This window comes from Haliotis cracherodii, unplaced genomic scaffold (genome assembly GCF_022045235.1).
Source record: "Haliotis cracherodii isolate W230 unplaced genomic scaffold, xgHalCrac1.p SCAF_1, whole genome shotgun sequence".
In the NCBI taxonomy this organism is placed as follows: Eukaryota; Metazoa; Mollusca; class Gastropoda; order Lepetellida; family Haliotidae; genus Haliotis; species Haliotis cracherodii.
In genome coordinates this window covers 45,723,722-45,740,133 of record NW_027266264.1, presented here as the reverse complement: position 1 = coordinate 45,740,133, position 16,412 = coordinate 45,723,722, and the positions used below count along the sequence as shown (strand labels likewise).

The 16,412-nt window shown below is 42.3% G+C and overlaps 1 protein-coding gene across 1 annotated transcript; it reads left to right on the top strand.

Annotated features, from left to right (window-relative positions):
• The first annotated feature begins 9,550 nt into the window (after positions 1-9,550).
• LOC139464734 (15-hydroxyprostaglandin dehydrogenase [NAD(+)]-like) lies at positions 9,551-15,794 on the top strand. The gene is made up of 7 exons (XM_071246252.1): positions 9,551-9,643; positions 9,819-9,939; positions 12,751-12,857; positions 12,958-13,054; positions 13,384-13,460; positions 13,692-13,837; positions 15,626-15,794. The coding sequence occupies exons 1-7, from the start codon at positions 9,551-9,553 to the stop codon at positions 15,765-15,767; spliced, it is 783 nt and encodes a 260-aa protein (XP_071102353.1). The 3' UTR covers positions 15,768-15,794.
• Positions 15,795-16,412: the final 618 nt, after the last annotated feature.

Below are 16,412 nucleotides of genomic sequence, written 5' to 3'. Positions count from 1 at the left end.
GTTCACGACAAGCATAAGATTCAACAATTATTCCACATAGACACTTTGGTATTCATGACAAACATAAGATTCAACAATAATTCCACATAGACACTTCAATGTTCACGACAAGCATAAGATTCAACAATTTTTCCATGCAGACACTGAAGTGTTCATAACAAGCATAAGACACAACAATTATTCCACATAGACACTTCACTGTTCAAGACAAGCATAAGATTCAATAATTATTCCACATAGACACTTCAGTGTTCATGACAAACATAAGATTTAACAATTATTCCACATACACACTTCAGTATTCACGACAAACATAAGATTCAACAATTATTCCACATAGACACTTCAGTGTTCATGACAAGCATAAGATTCAACAATTATTCCATGCAGACACTTCAGTGTTCATAACAAGCATAAGACACAACAATTATTCCACATAGAGTAAACTACGGTTATAATGAACTCAAAGGGACTTCTAATTTTAGTTCGTTATAACCGTAATTCGTTATAAGCATATATACAGCATAACTACAGCCTATAGTCGGGACTAAAAAGTTAGTTCGTTATATCCGTTAGTTCGTTATAAGCGTGTTCGTTATAACCGTAGTTTACTGTAGATACTTCAGTGTTCACGACAAGCATAAAATTCAACAATTATTCCACATAGACACTTCAGTGTTCACGACAAGCATAAGATTCAACTGTACTGTCGGAAATGCTAGAAATGTAACTACTGAACTACCTACGTGTTTGTTTAAGTATTTCAGCTACAAGGAGTTCCATGGACAATATTCTATAAACTGCTATTAATCTCTATATTGTCAAAGAATATTATTTCAATAACATTTCTGAAAAAAAAATAATTAATCTTATTCCATTACTTAGACTTGGAATCAATACACTGCTTTATTAATTTCAATCTCAACTTGTCCCTACCCAGACACCCGAATGTCCATTGATAATCTCTCCCAAACAGATTATACTGGTCAGTGACTACACGGATTACACTGAGCCATGGAGAAACTAGCCATGCATGGTTGGACAATCCACGCATAGTGAAGCTCTAAAATTAGACGACTCGGGTTGCAATTAGAGATACATGGCATCAAATATTTGGACTCATTTTCAGACAAATAACTGTTTATGTAATGATTGCAGTTTTTAGATATAATGTCTGATTAATTGGAAACTACATGTAGACATGTATGCTCGAATGTTTTGAAATAGTGTCCTCATTACATTACTAACTAAGGAGAGTAAAGCAAGATAAACTACCGGGCAAAAGAAAGTTTTCACAAACTTCACTTGACCAAACACCAAAAACAAAGGCATATGTGAGATTTATGATGATTAATTTATAAACAGAAATCATTTTCCATGAATTAGAATGAAAATGCATTGTAATGCCGATATTGCATTCTCCGCAATACACAAAGAAAGAGTCAAGGGGTCCAAATCAAAAACTACACAAATCAGAGTTCATTGAAAAAGTGCATGAAGAGTCCATTAATGACACAGTAGTCAGGTAACATGTCATCAATAGCGAATGTGACCACCCTGGACCTCCATGCACGCCAACACAGCCTCCTCATTGACGTCGTCAGTCGGCGGATAACGTCAACAGGAATCCTGTTTCATAAGTTCAATAGAGTCTGTTCAAGTTCCTGTCGCTTCGCTGGAGGCGGTACATGTTGTCTCAGCTGACGATCAAGATGATACCAGAGATGTTCAGTGGGGTTCATGTCTGGAGAACAAGGTGGCCAGGGCAATACGTTGACGTTAACGTTGTTCAGGTAGTCTTGAACAATTCGGGCGGTGTGAGGCCTTGCGTTGTCTTGTTGCAAAATTAATCCTCTTGGCTGATGGTGAATAAAGGGCACCACAACAGGTCTCAACACTTTATCCCTGTATCGCTGAGCATTCAGGTTTCCTCGGATTACAACCAGCCGTGTTGTAATCTGGCCACAAATGCCACCCCATACCATGACGCCTCCACCTCCAAACTGGTGAACTTCTCTAATGCAGTTTGGCGCCAGTCGCTCTCCCCTTCGTCGAAAAACTCGAGCTCTGCCATCGTTCTTGAACAGACAGAACCGACTTCCATCTGTAAAGAGCACTCTCGCCCAGTCACGTCGCTTCCACCGACGTACAGTTCGTGCCCATTGAAGTTTGCGTTGACGGTGTAGACTAGTCAAGGCCATTCCACGGAAGGGTCGGTAGGGTCGTATACCAGCCGTACGAAGTCGTCGAAGGACTGTTCGTCTGCTGATGGCATGCCCTAGTGCTGTTGACGCCGTTGTCACAAATATGTTTCGGAGGTGAATCTGCCGGATGTAGCGGTCTTCGGCCGGTGTTGTCACTCTCGGTCTTCCCGATCTTGGCCGGTCTTGAGTCTGTCCTGTCTGTTGGTAGCGGATAATCAACTTGCTGATAGTGGTCTGGGAGCAGTTTAAGGTTCTGGCTATCTGACGTTGAGTAGCCCCATATTGGCCATACCGATCGCTCTGTCCCTTTGCGCTTGTGTAAGTCTTGGCATATTCTTGGTGTTTTTTTTGCTTACTGAATGCCTGCTCTGTCCAACGTCGGTATTTATGCCACAATCACGCACGTGCATTTGGACCAATGTCTCAAGATTTGGGCGAATGTTTTCTGTGGGGGTTCAAACCTGTACCAGCTTTTTTGCTTTTTATACAACTATTTTTAAAGTGAAAACTTTCTTTTGCCCGGTAGTTTATATATTATAGTGGTGGACTGAACAAGATACCGCAGATAGTTGTGGCATATTGCTGTCGTAGTTCAATGTTCTGTTTTATCTGTGTCAGTCTGTCGAGTATTTGTTGTCATGTGCAGATGCAGATGTATGCATCCTTGCTCGGTGGCCAGTAGAATCATATTGAGATCAGGAGGTTCTGCCGAAAACACAAAGGCTGCCAGCCCAGGCGCCCACGGTGCAGAGTACCCAGCTATGGGTAACAAGACACCAAACGTTTGTTATTTGAAACAAAGCCATTGTAGTTTCTTTTAAATTTGAAAAATTCCCTTTCTATGTCAATATTGCTTTATTACAGCCGAACCGCAGTAACACGGAGTCATTAATTTTGTTTCATTGAAATATTTAAAAAAAAATATTTCTAACACTTTCTCTGGGCTGAATAGCAATGACGAATATATTAAAAGGATACACGAGCTGAAGCACCCCTGGTTAATGACATAACGAGATCCCGTGAGTACATAGTAATACAGAGAAACAATTTAGCACCACCACTCCTGCTCGGCCTGTTTGCTTATACCTTACTTTGCCTTCTCGGGGGCTGACATTAATTACACAGTCTCCTCCCACCTCCTCAATCAATGTCACTGTATTTTACTAATGAAGTATTGCTAATATTATGATAAACGTGTTATACAATACTGAACAAATCATAAGATATCACTAAATGGGTGAATCCGGATGATCTCTTAGTCTCCATGAGCGGGGCGGGACGTCATTTTGTTCGGGAGCTCACAGTATTGATGAGTGGGACGGGACGTCATATTGTTCGGGAACTCACAGTATTATTAGATGGGGCGGGACGTCATATAGTTCGGGAACTCAAAGTATTAATGAGTGGGGCGGGACGTCATATTGTGGGGTTACTCACAGTATTAATGAGTGGGGCGGGACGTCATATTATTCGGGAGCTCATAGTATTAATGAGTTGGACGGGACGTCATATTATTCGGGAACTCATAGTATTAATGAGTGGAGCGGGACGTCATATTGTTCAGGAAGTCATAGTATGAATGAGTGGAACGGGACGTCATATTGTTCAGGAACTCATAGTATTAATGAGAGGGGCGGGACGTCATATCGTTCGGGAACTCATAGTATTAATGAGTTGGACGGGACGTCATATTATTCGGGAACTCATAGTAATAATGAGTGGAGTGGGACGTCATATTGTTCGGGAACTCATAGTAATAATGAGTTGGACGGGACGTCATATTATTCGGGAACTCATAGTAATAATGAGTGGAGTGGGACGTCATATTGTTCGGGAACTCATAGTATTACTGAGTGGGGCGGGACGTCATATTATTCGGGAACTCATAGTATTTATGAGTGGGCGGGACGTTACGTTGTGGGGTAACTCACAGTATTGGTATTCGTTTATCCGTTCCTCGTTTTATATTCGTTTTTCCATATCTCACTACTTCTACTGGGAGCAACGGATCGTCTCGTTCCGCAGTTTTGTGTCTTGATCTCCGCCGACCGGCTACAAAATCTAAAATATTTTAACAATGTACATACCGACGATCCGTTATCACTTACCTTCTAATGCGTTTGTTTTATTTCATCGAACGTGAACCATGAATAAGGATTCCAGGTCGCAAACCTGAGATGTGTTCGGCAGCCTGGTGTCCAGAACACCACCGGGTTTTGTATTCGATCTGGAATCCTTAACCAAAGTTCACTTTGGGTGGAATAAAGCATGCACTATCCCACAGAGATGCACCATATTCGTATTTTCCGTAAGTTTGTGTTGGAAATAAGTTCACAATTTCAAAGGAAGAAGTGATTAGACACAGGTGCTTTTTGGTATGATGATACATAATAAGCATAGTTATATGTTTGATAGAAACAGATTCCACTTTGTTTGATTACAGACACTGTGCTACATAACGCGACATGGGAGAAGGAATATGTTCCCCCAGCGTCTGGCTGTTTTGTCTTCTTGCTGCATCCCAGCGGCTGTGTAGTTCATAATGCAGTCATGTAGCTGAAATAGCCATAACTTTTTCCCAACTTACAAAACAGGCGTTTCTTCTTATGTTTCAAACGGCACAGACATATCTATAATCCGATATAAGTTAACGTGGATAATGTACAGCGCACTGTTGATATACATATTAACGTCTTCTGACACAGTCCACCATCAGTCAGTATATATGTCACGAGCATATGTCCAGCAGTTCACAGAAGGAGGTAGACGGATATAAGCTACATTTAACGCTGAACGAATTCCAATAGTCTCATAAAAAGGCATAAATTATCAAATAACTGGTTTGAAAAAAGTCACAAAAGGTGGCGTGACTATTAGGAAAATCTCCGCCATGGTTTTTAACAAAGAGCAGGTGCTATCGAATGATCACGCTGCCAGGAATGGTAGAGTTATGAAGGAAATGGCTTGATAATTAGTCTCAAAGGACCTGAAAAACGACCACTCAGTCACTCACAGAATTCCAGGTTTCTCTCTTAATTAGAGTTAATGTTTACTGACGTAATTGGTGTGGCGGTCCTCTGATCTCCACGACTACAGTTATTCATCTGACGTAAGATAGTGTTATCTGCTGACTACTTCACGGACACGGACACGTCCCCCCCACTGCGATGTACACGTCGCATAGTGATATTGACAAGGTTATAACTTGCACCCAGGGACTCCCGTCCTTTAGACTCAATGCAATATACTTCTCATCTGGAGAAGAAAAACAGCTTTAATCGACAGAGACATCATGGAAGTCCGTTATCTCTCTGGAATGGAAACGAAGATAAGTGCAATGTCTGTTGTTTCCATAAAAACAAAACGTCGTGCTCACGTCTGATACCCTGAAATTATTTTAGTTAAACTATTTAACACTTGGGACAGAGAGGTCATTTGTCGGCAACCGAATCAACAAACGTCTATTCAGCAGTCTAGTCAAAGATTGTTTGGGTTTAGCGGGTGCAACGATAACATAGCTATGAACTATTAGTGGATTTTACTGCCGCTTTACATGTGCCATAGCGACCACAACAGGGATATGGTAGCCTACACAGTCCACAGTTTCATAAAACCTCATTTACTGCGATAATGCGTCTGGTTAACACTAAAACTAATGGCGATTTATATCCGAAATAAGAGTTAGTTGATACGTGTATTCTTGTTTGGGGAAACATACTGAATATGATTTACGAATATATTTCTATTCCGTCCCCAAAAGGTAACCCACATCAAATTCTACATTAAGATTTTCTTTAGGAGTTTTTTCGTCCCCTCAATAACACTGCCATTGGCGCTCTTTACGAACGGGATTGAAATAAACAAGCCATCTAGTGCAGGTGACATTGATCTTTTAACTCGTAAGAGGCGACTAACGGGATCGAGTGATCAGGCCCGCTGACATGGTTGATGCATGTCATCGTATCCCAATTGCGTAGATCGATGCTCATGGTGTCAATCACTGGATTATTTACAGACAGCCGTCATATAGCTGAAATATTGCCGAGTGCGGCGTTAAACAACAAACAAAACTGTTATCGATACATATAGATCATTAGCCGAGTGTGTTTCTGTTTCAGTATCATTTGTTTAGAATAAAATTTATTATGCAAGCCTTTGTTGCTGAAATTCCTAATACATGATATCTACGGAAACGCACGAGGGTAATGGTCTCGTTGTCATATAACGTTGTTCTTAAAATAATGGATGTTTTAAGGTGTGTTAAGGTGTAAATGAAGAATCTGCGTGTGAATATAATGTTTGACTGAACCGCGTATGGCCCAAAATAAATGACCTGCACCCATGTTTGTCTCCAGAAGGACGGCGGCACATTGGGATACCCATTTTCATTTTCGAAAGGTTAGGCAGTGTATGGAGTGTATCAGAGTATAGGGCTTGAAAGTAGTTCATGCAAGGCGATCTCATTTCCATATTTATCGGTTAGCGTAAAAAGTATTTGAGAAACTTGTGACCGCCCATAAGGGACATGGAAACGTTGTGGAAATTGTTTTTCGAGCGTCAAACGTTCTCCTTTGAACTAGAAAAGCAAACAGAAAAAGGGAGACTGGACATAGAAGGAAATGCATGATTATTACTAAAAACTTCTGAAACAAACATGAAACATGAAAAATCAAATTAAAATCACAAAAGTCAAATGAAAACTGAAACTATACAAACGGAAAACAGTAACTGTGCTTAATGTAAAATACAATAAATATAAATATATTCTGCAATTCAATAATGCATCTTTCAATGCATATTTATGAAGACATATCTTCGATTTCGTCATTCACAGTTTCCTCGTTCATGTTAATGCATTGCTCACAATTTGGATGTTTACGTATTTGTTGATACTCACACACGTGTATTTATTAATGTGAACAGCTCACAATGATAGTTTAGCTATCAGGTACTAACCGTAAACAAAGCTTACGCAATGTCACGGCTTGCTGAAAACCAACATCTACGCGCCCTGGGTATGCTGCAAAGAGGAATGCCGCATAACGAAGTTGCCAGACATTTTAATGTTCATCGAAACACAATGTCGTGTCTTTGGAGACGTTATCTACAGCAGGGAAACACTCATGACTTGCGACGGGCCGGTCGCCCACGTGTGACGTCACGTCAACAAGACAAGCATATTCGGTCAGTGCATCTAAGGAATCGATACTAAACTGCTACACCATTACCTCGGACAATTCCTGGGTTGAAACCAATTAGTGACAGAACCGTACGCAACTGGTTGAGGGGGGCTCAACATCCGGCCCCGACGTTCTGCGATATGCCCCAAATTGCTTCCACGTCACCGTTAGACACGCCTAGCTTGGTGTTGACATCTGAGGTTCCTAAGACAAGACGTGGACAGTATACTTTTCACAAATGAGTCCAGGTTTCATATGGACAGCTCTAATCTATGGTTGACAATATTCCCCAGGCTGTTTTCAATCATATGTTGTCTTCAGTGCGCCGCCGCCTCGCCTACATCAACGCAAATGGTGGTCACACCCGATATTGACATTGGTACTTGAGTTGTTACACCACCCCTCTTTTAGGGCCTGTTGCTCTGTCTCCTGACACCTTACTGGGGTTATTATTGTGGAGCGACCATTTGATATTCTTGGGAGGTGGGGACCTGGGAATTTATCGAAAAATATATTGTCCCCAAACATTCTTGAAAAAAATATTTACATTGTTGTAAGGTGATTTTCTTAAAACATAATTCATAATTTTGAATAATAAAAAGATCTGGTTTGTAGCTGTAGCTGCAGAAACATATTTTCATATATTATCCCTAATCTAATTAGCCTTCAGTGCAGCCTCCGTTGCAGCAGTGTTGCAAGTTGCCTTTGATTTACACTAAAGCACCGAACGTAATGGAAGTATCGCTGCGGCGGGGAATGATATAATAAACATCCTCTGATGAATGAAGATATATGACAAGAAGTTTTTTAGGGATGGTCCCTTATCTTAATGTCTCCCACTTCCACTGTTGCCGACTCTGGCACGAACGTTTTTCAGCGTCATGTTGAGGGAACAGAAATGTTTGTAATCCGCGTTACAATATTCATCCATCACCACAGGTGACAAGAATTGTCTTATTGAAGGCCAATCTAGAACAAACGGAACAAATACTAATACACCCGATGGAACACTTGTTTATGCAAGATCAGCTCATGACACAATTTCCCCGCTACTCAATGAAACTAGCGGTTAGAGTACTCATAACAAACATTCATTAGACACTTGAATACAACAACAGATTTATCACGTCCTCCTTTGCATCAAGCGAACTATTATTCATTAAGTGCATATTGGACCTCCTTATAATTAGTTGCTATAGTTCCATTCAATTTCATATTGAACTGATGTTTTATATTCTTGTGAAAAATGAAGAGATTCCTACAATTTGCCTTTGTGTTACATTTAGTGTCACTAGCTGGACCAATAGATAGCCTGGTGACCACACTGAAGGGCTTAAGCAGGAACAAGCCAGATTTATCTGTTCGGCTCACAAAACGTTTAAGAGTTTCTAGGGTGTATACCCTGCTCCACACAGAGACATGATCAGTGCATTTGCTCCATTGTGTCGCAGTGCATCAATTTAATACACACATTTACTAAGATTACATGGATCTAAATATAACAAGAGGGACTGATCTACGCATTTCAGATGTATATGTAAACTGGCCAGCAGTTGAATCACCAGCATTGCCGTGTAACATTTGTTTGTAATGTGGTTGCTACCATATAGCACCGAGGAGACTGCTTGGTGGTAGACTCCCTAAGGATTTGGGAAAGACTATGTATACCAAATGATCGTTAACCAGGTGTGATACAATGTCCAATGCTTTGTGCATGCCACTTCGTGATGTGGAGTCTCGCGTTATACAATCTGCGTGCCCCTCCATTGGTCACTCTTTATGTGACCAACTTGTTCTGTAGTTTTGTAGTATGTTCCTAATGATTTGCTGAAGTAAAGTCTTAACAGGTACAGACTTCTGACACGGTGGTATATTAAAAAAACACATTAGCATTGCGAAAACATTTCAATGTGCTTATTGGCCACCATATAAACTCTTTATCCAATGCTAACGTGAACGATAATGCAACGTCAGGTTGGCTGTTACCCTCCACCAAAGTTTAATCTAAACCCCCATTGCGTCCACACGTGCCGATGACTAAGCTATGTGGTTGTCATACGTCAATTTTGTCACATGACAGGGCCCTATAACATTGTGCTATAGCTCTGGACAAGACCAAGTTCATCATCAGTGTTGGTCCAAGCTTCGTCAGTGTCCAAGATAGCTATGCAACTCAAAGGAAAAACAGCATTTCTCACAGGGGGTATCGGGGGAATTGGCGTAGCATTTGCACGTGCGTTGTTGGAAAAAGGCTGCAAGGTAAAGATATGCATTGACATACAGCAAAAACCCTTTAATCCTAATTCATGTGAGCCGATACACACACACACACACACACACACACACACACACACACACACACACACACACACATACACGTTCTAAATATGTCGCTTTGTGTATGGTTGACAATATTTATGTTTGTCCATCTCAGGTGTGTATTACCGATGTCAACGCAGATGGTGGAAAGAAGCTGGAGGCAGAGCTGATGCAAAAGTACCAAGATGACGTCGTGTTTATGCAGTGTGACGTCACTAGTGCCAGCAACATGGAAGGTGAAGAACGTCACGTGACCCAGTGCCCGGGCTGTACATATGCACCATTTCCGAGTGAATAGTTGAATGTGATTATTCATATCAAACTTAGGACTGACTCCGCCGTCTATTGGAAAGTGCGTAGGTCCAGAGAGTGGAAGGTCGGTTGTTCGATCCCCTGGCCGCGTCATACCTAAAGATGTCAAGAGAAGGTACTTGTTACTACCCTGCCTAGCGCATTGTATTAATGGGATAAAACAAGGACTGATCGGCTCAAAGTCAGTATAATGTGCCTGAGTTAGGTATCCATGTTAAACTGCAATATTGTATAAGTTAGGACAAGTACAAAAAGCAAAACACGTGCATACAAGTTTAAACATTCACAAACGTGCATGCTAGTACAAACAGTCACACATGTGCAAACAAGTAGAAACAGCCACACAAGTGCATACAAGTACAAACAGTCACATACGTGCATACAAGTACAAACATACATATACGCGCATACAAGTACAAACAGGCACACAGGTGAATACAAGTACAAACGTTCACAAACGTACATGCTAGTACAAACAGCCACATACGTGCATACAAGTACAAACAGTCACATACGTGCATACAAGTACAAACAGCCACACAGGTGAATACAAGTACAAACAGTCACACACGTACATACAAGTACAAACAGTCAAATACGTGCATACAAGTACAAACAGTCACACACGTGCATACAAGTACAAACAGTCACACACGTGCATACAAGTACAAACACCCACACTAGTACATACAAGTACAAACAGTCATACACATGCATACAAGTACAAACAGTCACACACGTGCATACAAGTACAAACATTCACATACGTGCATACAAGTACAAACACCCACACTAGTACATACAAGTACAAACAGTCATACACATGCATACGAGTACAAACAGTCACATACGTGCATACAAGTACAAACAGCCACACAGGTGAATACAAGTACAAACAGTCACACACGTACATACAAGTACAAACAGTCATACACGTGCATACAAGTACAAACAGTCACTTACGTGCATACAAGTACAAACAGTCACACACGTGCATACAAGTACAAAACAGCCACACTAGTACATACAAGTACAAACAGCCACACAGGTGCATACACGTACAAACAGACACACGCGTGCATACAAGTACAAACAGTCACACGCGTGCATACAAGAACAAACAGTCACACACGTGCATACAAGTACAAACAGTCACACACGTGCATACAAGTACAAACAGCAACACGCGTGCATACAAGAACAAACAGCCACACACGTGCATACAAGTACAAACAGCTACACGCGTGCATACAAGTACAAACAGTCACACACGTGCATACAAGAACAAACAGTCACATACGTGCATACAAGTACAAACAGTCATACACATGCATACAAGTACAAACAGCCACACAGGTGCATACAAGTACAAACAGCCACACAGGTGCATACAAGTACAAACAGCCACACACGTGCATACAAGTACAAACAGTCACATACGTGCATACACGTACAAACAGACACACGCGTGCATACAAGTACAAACAGTCACACACATACATACAAGTACAAACAGTCATATACGTGCATACGAGTACAAACAGTCACACACGTGCATATAAGAACAAACAGTCACACAGGTGCATACAAGTACAAACAGTCACACACGTGCATACAAGTACAAACAGTCACACGCGTGCATACAAGTACAAACAGTCACACACGTGCATACAAGTACAAACAGTCACACACGTGCATACAAGTACAAACAGTCACACACGTGCATACTAGTACAAATAATCACACGCGTACATACAAGATTAAACAGACACACACGTGCATACAAGTACAAACAGTCACACGCGTGCATACAAGTACAAACAGCTACACGCGTGCATACAAGTACAAACAGCTACACACGTGCATACAAGTACAAACAACAACAACAACAACTAAGCCGATCAGTCCCTGTTTTGTCCCCTTAATGCAGAGCACGGTCAGGGAAACACTGCGACAGCGGATTGAACGCCCGACTTTTCGCTTTCCGGACAGACGCTCTATCCACGAGACAGGTAAAATACAGAGCTAAATATGCATTTGGAGAAAACAAGCTACAAAACATGCAACATATGTGTATTGAATCCCATAACAAACAAAACACAAATATCCATACATTTAGAACAAAAACGTCCGAGTAATGGCCATAAATGCGATTGTGACTGGGAACCTCTCAAACAAATTCAGGCGTCACCATTGGTGGAAACAAGTAAATGTTTCATTGTGTCAGTGGTTTCTGATAATATAAGAGCATACATGAGTGCGTGAGTGAGTTGGATTTAACTCCGCTTTTAACTGTAATCCAGTTACATCACGGCGTGTCAGCTAAATGTGGGAGGAAAGCCCGAAGTGATGCAGGTCTCAGACGTTTACCACTTTGGCGAAACCCACGAGCACGGGTATTGTGCTGACAAACCTAGAAACATAATCGGGTCGAACCGGGATTCGAACCCACAATCATAGGTTTCAGGCGTGTCCAAGGGACGCTACTCTGCACAGCGAATCGCAGCGCCTTAGACGACTGGGCCACCCGTGCCCCCGAGCATACATGAAGAGGTCAAGCTATGCCCAAAATGTGAAATATCACGAAAACCGGACATTGTTGTGCCCCAGTGATAACTAAGCATACACAACATTTCACTACGTTTGGAAAATAATTGAGAAGTTTCAGCTTTAAGTATGGTAAAGTTCAAATCCAGGTCAACATTTAATCTATGTTTGTTTATTTGTTGATACAGAAGTTTTCAAGACGGCGGTGGCTCGGTTCGGCGGTGTGGACATCATGCTGAACAACGCCGGCATCATGCACGAGGGACGCTGGGAGGCAATGATCAGCATCATGATGGTCAGTCACGTGGTCGGCTGTGTGAACGTATAAGCAGAGTCTGTCAATCGCTATTCAAATACCCACCAAACCTTGTATTATCATACAGTTGTAATTACAGCGTGGCACTGTGATCGGGACGAACCTAGCCATAGCTCACATGAGGAAGGATAAAGGGGGTAGAGGAGGGACCATTATCAACACCGCCTCTTGTGCAGGTGAGCTAACTGGACGATGACACGTTTACATAAAACTCAAATCATCACCACGCTATTCCGACTGATCGGACAACGACCGGTAGAATACATATGGCATATTTAGGTGGGATAAATACATTGAATAGCAATCGCTTTATCAATATTTCACAGTTTTAGGTTGGTTTGATGTCTTATCATTCCTCATTTTATCGAAAGCACGTTAAATTAGCTTCACCAAATACGTCATGACAAGTTTTCTCTTATGCAAACTAAAGTCATGTCAAGTTTAAAAGGAATAAATGACAATCAGAAAATGCTGATCCCACGAAGGGTTAAATGGTGTGTTGCAGGTATCTACGTGTATTTTACCACGCCCGTCTACTGTGCTGCCAAATCCGGCATCGTCGCCCACACACGAGCATGGGCGGTAAGACCATATGAAAAGACGCGGCGTTAAACCCAATTTCACCTCACCTCACCTCACCTCACCTCACCTCACCTCACCTTTCCTCACCTCACCTTCCCCATGGCCGCAACTACCATATAATTACAGTCGATGTAAAGTTATCGAAAGTGAGTGGGTGAGTGATTGTTGCATAACACGTATCACCAGTCTTGGAACTGTACTCTGACAGATGGATCAACTGCTCTACTTCAGGACATCCCCGATAGGGAACAGCTCGGCCTGCGGTTCGCTTGTATCTGTCCGAAGCCAGTGGACACTCCCCTGATGGACATCACGCAAGAGAGCGTGAATTACTTCCAGTACGAGTATGATGTGTGTCAACAGATAGGGAAGATGACGTAAGTTTGTCCCGAGAGCTGATACATCACATACAGCCGTGTCTGCTTGAAGACACATCTCCACCAAACAGATACATCACACACAGCCGACTCTGCTTGAAGACACATCTCCACTCAACAGATACATCACACACAGCCGTGTCTGCTTGAAGACACATCTCCACCAAACAGATACATCTAATATAGGCGTGTATGCTTGAAGATCCATCTCCACCAAACAGATACATCACACACAGCCGTGTCTGCTTGAAGACACATCTCCACCCATCAGATACATTCACATATAGGCGTGTATGCTTGAAGACACATCTCCACCAAACAGATGCATCACACACAGCCGTGTCTGCTTGAAGAATCTCCACTCAACAGATACATCTAATATAGGCGTGTATGCTTGAAGATCCATCTCCACCAAACAGATACATCACACACAGCCGTGTCTGCTTGAAGACACATCTCCACCAAACAGATACATCACACACAGCCGTGTCTGCTTGAAGTCACATCTCCACTCAACAGATACATCACACACAGCCGTGTCTGCTTGAAAGACACATCTCCACCAAACAGATACATCTAATATAGGCGTGTATGCTTGAAGATCCATCTCCACCAAACAGATACATCACACACAGCCGTGTCTGCTTGAAGACACATCTCCACCCATCAGATACATTCACATATAGGCGTGTATGCTTGAAGACACATCTCCACCAAACAGATGCATCACACACAGCCGTGTCTGCTTGAAGAATCTCCACTCAACAGATACATCTAATATAGGCGTGTATGCTTGAAGATCCATCTCCACCAAACAGATACATCACACACAGCCGTGTCTGCTTGAAGACACATCTCCACTCAACAGATACATCACACACAGCCGTGTCTGCTTGAAGTCACATCTCCACTCAACAGATACATCACACACAGCCGTGTCTGCTTGAAAGACACATCTCCACCAAACAGATGCATCACACACAGCCGTGTCTGCTTGAAGACACATCTCCACCAAACATTACCACCCTGTAGCATTCTTCACCACCCTGTAGCATTCTTCACCACACTGTAGCATCACTTTACCACCCTGTAGCATTTTCACCACCCTGTAGCATTCTTCACCACCCTGTAGCATCACTTTACCACACTGTAGCATCACTTTACCACCCTGTAGCATTCTTCACCACCCTGTAGCATTCTTCACCACACTGTAGCATCACTTTACCACACTGTAGCATCACTTTACCACCCTGTAGCATTTTTCTCCACCCTGTAGCATTCTTCACCACACTGTAGCATCACTTTACCACACTGTAGCATCACTTTACCACCCTGTAGCATTCTTTACCACCCTGTAGCATCACTTCACCACACAGTAGCATCACTTTACCACCCTGTAGCATCACTTTACCACACTGTAGCATCACTTCACCACACTGTAGCATCACTTTACCACCCTGTGGCATCACTTTACCACACTGTAGCATCACTTTACCACACTGTAGCAACACTTTACCACACTGCAGCATCACTTTACCACACTGTAGTATCACTTTACCACACTGTAGCATCACTTTACCACACTCTAGCATCACTTTACCACCCTGTAGCATCACTTCACCACCCTGTAGCATCACTTTACCACCCTGTAGCATCACTTTACCACCCTGTAGCATCACTTCATCACCCTGTAACATTTTTCACCACCCAGTATCAAACTGCACCACCCTATAGTTTCACTTGACAACCCCGCATTCACTTGTTTGCTCAATCTGCCACTGTTGCCAGGACGGAGACCATAGCCGAGGGCCTTGTTGGCCTCTTGGAAGACGACAGCAGTAACGGGGCTATCCTCTACATCTCCAAGGACGAGGGCTTTGCCAGGAAGAAGATCTTGGTCGTCAATGAGTCTGATCTGAAGCATGCCTAGAGGATTGACTGCAAGGACATATGTCTAAGTGGGGCCTGATTTTCACAAAAGACCTTGGTAAAGAGAGGTCGTGAGTAAACAATTCCTTCTACGTTTAGGAAAACTATCCTGATAAACATGAACGTGTGTATGAATAATAAACAGTATATTGTGTTGCCAGGTACTAAGGTTCATGTTATGTTGTCTTGACTGTCGGAAGAACTTGTCGGGTGTCTGTATGTATGGCTTCATGGATCGATAGGTTTCTCTCTGTATTACAGGTGGCAGTAGCCCCAACTACAATGCTTCAATTTGACACATGGCACTAATTACAAAGTGAAGTGTTAGATAGGGAATGGACAGCAGACGCTAGCACATAGTGTTGTGGGAAAGTGATGCAGGCCACAGACCTTTACCACTTGGGTGCTGACAAATCAGGAATCATAATCAGGTTGAATCTGGGATCTGAGCCACACTTTGCCGTGGCTCCGGGGCACATATCTGTGTAGCAGCCTTAGATGACCGGGACACATATGGCCTCCTAAAATGTTACAGCTAAATATGCTTATACATGTAGATGTGACAGGAGAAAATTGATTTCTTCCAATATAAATTGTGAACGAATTCCTTTTTATATTTTTTCTCTAGGGTCTTTATCTACAGACA

What these genes read in the sequence shown, in the direction of transcription:
- LOC139464734 (XM_071246252.1), top strand. Translation starts at nt 9,551, where the DNA reads ATGCAACTCAAAGGAAAAACAGCATTTCTCACAGGGGGTATCGGGGGA. An exon ending in TAGTGCCAGCAACATGGAAG is followed by an intron (nt 9,940 to 12,750) that starts GTGAAGAACGTC and finishes TTGTTGATACAG; the next exon opens with AAGTTTTCAAGACGGCGGTG. An exon ending in CAATGATCAGCATCATGATG is followed by an intron (nt 12,858 to 12,957) that starts GTCAGTCACGTG and finishes TTGTAATTACAG; the next exon opens with CGTGGCACTGTGATCGGGAC.